This window comes from Python bivittatus, unplaced genomic scaffold (assembly GCF_059951505.1).
Source record: "Python bivittatus isolate LINGU-HERP-01145 unplaced genomic scaffold, Pbiv_v1 ctg000470_np1212, whole genome shotgun sequence".
Lineage (NCBI taxonomy): Eukaryota > Metazoa > Chordata > Lepidosauria > Squamata > Pythonidae > Python > Python bivittatus.
Window position 1 is genome coordinate 2,622,612 of NW_028277065.1, and position 4,536 is coordinate 2,627,147.

At 39.7% G+C, this 4,536-nt stretch overlaps 1 protein-coding gene across 1 annotated transcript; it reads left to right on the top strand.

Annotated features, from left to right (window-relative positions):
• Positions 1 to 939, top strand: LOC148215603 (olfactory receptor 6F1-like). The gene has a single exon (XM_088143033.1). It carries the CDS (start codon positions 1 to 3, stop codon positions 937 to 939), a length of 939 nt encoding a protein of 312 aa, XP_087999159.1.
• Positions 940 to 4,536: the final 3,597 nt, after the last annotated feature.

Sequence of the window (4,536 nt, forward strand, 5' to 3'; positions counted from 1 at the left end):
ATGGAAGAACTCAACCACGGACACCCAAATAGCACAAGAGTGACAGAATTCATTCTTCTTGGCTTCCCAGGCTCACCACATTTTCAGCTCTTCATGTTTATTCTCTTTTTAATAATTTACATTCTCACCATCTTAGGAAATCTCTCCATCATGCTTCTTATAATAACATTTCGACACCTCCACACTCCTATGTATTTCTTCCTTTGCAACCTGTCTTTCCTGGAAATATGGTTCACAACAACCTCTATCCCCAAGATCCTTGCCATCTTTCTGGGGAGAAGCAGAAGTATCTCTTTCTCTGGCTGCATTCTGCAGTTCTACTTCACTATTTCCTTTGGATGCACTGAACAGTTTCTGATAGCTGTGATGGCTTATGACAGATATTTGGCCATATGTTATCCTCTGCATTACAGCACCATCATGGACACCAGCCTGTCTTGTAAGTTGGCCCTTGGCTGTTGGCTGGGGGGCTTCCTTGTTATTTGCATACCCGCTTACCTGGTTACAAAACTATCCTTCTGTGGGCCCAATGTGATCGATAATTTCTATTGTAACCTTGATTCCTGGATCGTACTCTCATGCACAGATACTCGTTTCATAGAGCTATCAGCTTTTTTCATAGCTGTTCTTGTCATTGTAGGCTCCTGTATGATGACCCTCCTTTCCTACATGTACATTATCTCCACAATCCTGCGCATCCCTTCCACCAAAGGTCGACAAAAAGCTTTTTCCACATGTTCTTCCCACCTTGCTGTGGTGATCATTTGGTATGGTTCCACCATCTTCCTCTTTGTCAAACCTTCTAAACAGACCTCTTTAGAAAAGACCAAGGTAGTGAGCATCTTCAACCTCATTGTGGTCCCACTGCTGAATCCTTTCATCTATACATTAAGAAACAGAGAAGTCAGGGATATTTTGAGGAATGTATTTCACAGATGATGGACAAAATGCAGGTTGATCCTAAAAGACTCAAAGATCATTAAAGCAGAGGTGTTTCCTCTAAATTTTGGATTTCAATTCTTGCAGTAGGCAGGAATACCAGATTTGCCAGCACTGTTTGCATTAATCTGCTTTGCTTATTTTTTCATTCTGCAGTGATTGTGGAAAATAGATATGTTAACTATTGTATTTTTGTCCTCTGAATATCATATCTGACATTAAAAACATGTTTTGAGTCACTTATCAAAATTGGGTAGAAATGGAAAGAATGGGATTGTTTATTTCCTTCCTTCCTTCCTTCCTTCCTTCCTTCCTTCCTTCCTTCCTTCCTTCCTTCCTTCCTTCCTTCCTTCCTTCCTTCCTTCCTTCCTTCCTTCCTTCCTTCCTTCCTTCCTTCCTTCCTTCCTTCCTTCCTTCCTTCCTTCCTTCCTTCCTTTCTTTCTTTCTTTCTTTCTTTCTTTCTTTCTTTCTTTCTTTCTTTCTTTCTTTCTTTCTTATCACGTTCCCATGTTTATATCCTATCTGTAAAGAAATCTCTGGGAGACAACCAGTTATCTGGTTGTCAGTACATTATCATTTACTCATACATTAAAAATAGGTTCAGGACAGACCCCACCCCATCCCCCCAAACTGCTGTTTCCTTCAGAATTACTTACTTCATTTATGCATTTAACACCCACATATTGTTATGAGGACTTCTGCAATAGTTTTATACAATGGAGCAACATTTGTCCCACTGGTGACCCTCCCCAGGTGCCCCTGCCAAGCTCTGCCTCCACAATTCCTCTTACATGAGGCCTCAGGAAAGCTGCAAGTGCTGGTCTGGCAGGTCCTCCCCTCAGATTAGCTTATTAGGTAGCACTGAAATGACTGAGGTAGAACAGAAGTCTCCAATACTTTGACCAGTAGGTATGACTAGCATTTTGAGTGTCAGATTCAACCTAGGAAGCACATACTGCAGCGCCGAGCCATTGGTCAGTTTCACTGAGCCGTTAGTCACTTACACCACCTCAGGCAATAAGGCAAGGAAACAATGTAACTGCAAGTTAACTACCGACAGGGGGCGAGCAGTTATCTCGTGGCAGGCAGTTAATTAGAAGTGGCAACACTGAAGCGCAGCTGGCTGTCCGGGCACCCCGGACAACTCTGGCTTACAATACACCGGGAGTGCAGCAATCCAGAGACAATTGGCAGGTAATTCAAAACCAGATTAAAACAGCCACTCCAACTCAACATGAGAAAGGCTCAAGGAATGCAAGGGCAAGACAGACAAAGGAAGAAGATCATAACACAATCGAAACTGGCTGAATCTGCTACCAAGGCAAGGGGAAGGAAGATCACAACGGACAGATGGGTACCCCAACGCAAGGGCAAGGGGCGGAACCGAGGGGTACCTACGGGACAAGGGGAGAACCCTATAAAACTGCTGTAAGAAACCAGGCCAAGCCAATCCTGGCTTTGTCTGTCATCACTACACATTACACCTGAATAAACTAGCTTTTGTCCGAGCCTGTGCCTCATGAAGTTTCTGTTCAGCGCCGAATACAGCGAACCTTACATTGAGAACACTGTATGAATATCAGAAGAGAAATGTTGCACTCACAGATTCCAAAATGGAACTAATCAATTGCAGTTATTTAGATGGTAAAGATGTGAGATTATTCTATATCAGCATTTCAGGTACATAAGATATTAATTATCAATTCCTGTACAACATTTGCCTTTTTTTTTTTAACGGACAAAGCATTGTTTCTAAATAAAAATATCCATTTTTATTTTCTATGAATGCATATGGGTTTTCGGATACATTTTGGGAAGGAAGTATAATTCTATATACTGATGCTCTTCTTTACAGCATATCCAACTTCAGTGGTTATCTAATTCCTAGATGCCAGTTGTGGCTGGATAGCAGTGCTGGCAGCATTCATTCAGATGTCTGTGTATAAATAAAAATACCTAGAGGCAGATTCATGGAGGTCAGCATGCATCCTCCTTGGTGAAGGAAAGCCAACACGTTTCCTGAATAAATACCAATATGAGGAAAAGCCGGACCTGTCATAACCTAGCTAACTGATCAGCAGCACCTGGTGATGTCAACCATGTGGACAACCTTATTAATAAAAACTTTTTCTTGCATCAGTTCGCCATACACACTTGTAAAAACTAAGGCAAAAATTGTATCCTTTCTTGTTTGTGTATTGTAAAAAGGGAAATTAAAAAAAAAACCATGAAGTGAAGAATGGGAGAAGAGGAAATTTAAAGTCAAGGAAAAAAGTGGAAAACAGAGATGTGTGTATCTATTTTGTAGATATTGTATTATTGCTGCTGTTTTATTATTATTACGTTAAATGTAAGGTGACTATAACTTGCATCAAAATAACACAAAGTAAAGCACTAGTAAACACCTTTAAAATATAGAAATCCTACATGCAAACAAGCAAACAAAACAAATAAGAATGCACATAGGAAAACATTCTGGGAGAAACCATGCTCTGTAACATTAGCTAAATTCCGAGTAGTTGGGGAAAGGATTCCTAATTATTCTTCCTCCTTTCATGTGTCCTAAATGGCACATTTTTTTTTTTAAGTCTTGCAGCAGTTACTTTTAATACCGGTTGCATGGATGTCCAGCCATACTTTCCCACCAGTGGTACTGGAGGGTCAAGGAGGTTGGTTGGTGGTCTAGGCTGAGCCAATAGATTGCCCTGGGAGGAACGGAAGCAACATCTTGTACGATGCACATTTACTTTGCTACCCTCCCTCAACTGCTCGTTTAGGAGCATGTAAACACATTCACATTCAGATGGTCAGCTACAGATGACATTCATATAGTGTAAAATACATTAGAAACTAATATGTAAACATATACACAAATAAAGTTTATTTCATGTCAAAAAATAACTTCTTAAGAAAACTATGATAATTGTGTTCATTTCAATTCCAATATTCAAATGGATTTAGAAAATTGATCTGATTATACTTAGACATCCGAGTAGTACCAATAGAAGAGAATATACTGTATGTAGCTCAGGGTTGAACTGTGGAGCCCTTTAGATTCTCTGAGCATAGTCTAGCCAGATAACAAAATGTTTGCAAGAAAACAACCGAGCTCAGAGAACCTCATGGTCTCCACATCCAGGTAGGTTTGAATCAATTTTCCAAACTCACCCCAATTGTACATAAATTGTTTGGGACCATTAAAATGCATGTGCAAAAACCATCCAAATTCTTGGTGTGCATGAATTCAGATGCTTTTTATTTGGCTTAGCAAGTTGATATAAAGATTTGGATGACAAATTGATTCAAAATTTCCACCCAGTTTGAATCAACTGTGAATATCAGTTCACTCCAACCTGTGTTTTTGTTTTGTTTTGTTTTGCGTTTGCTTTTTATTGTTTTTGTTATTGTTATTGTTATGTTTACATACCCTACCATTGCTAGGAATGCGGGAATGACCAGTTGTATTAAGACAGTAGGAAGCTCCATACAAGCAAACAATGAAGTAGCCATATTCTGCTCTTTCTATGTCCTTTAGTCTACATGAGCACATTTGCTTTACTCTTGGGATTTGATAGTATTTCTCCTCCAGTAATTAGA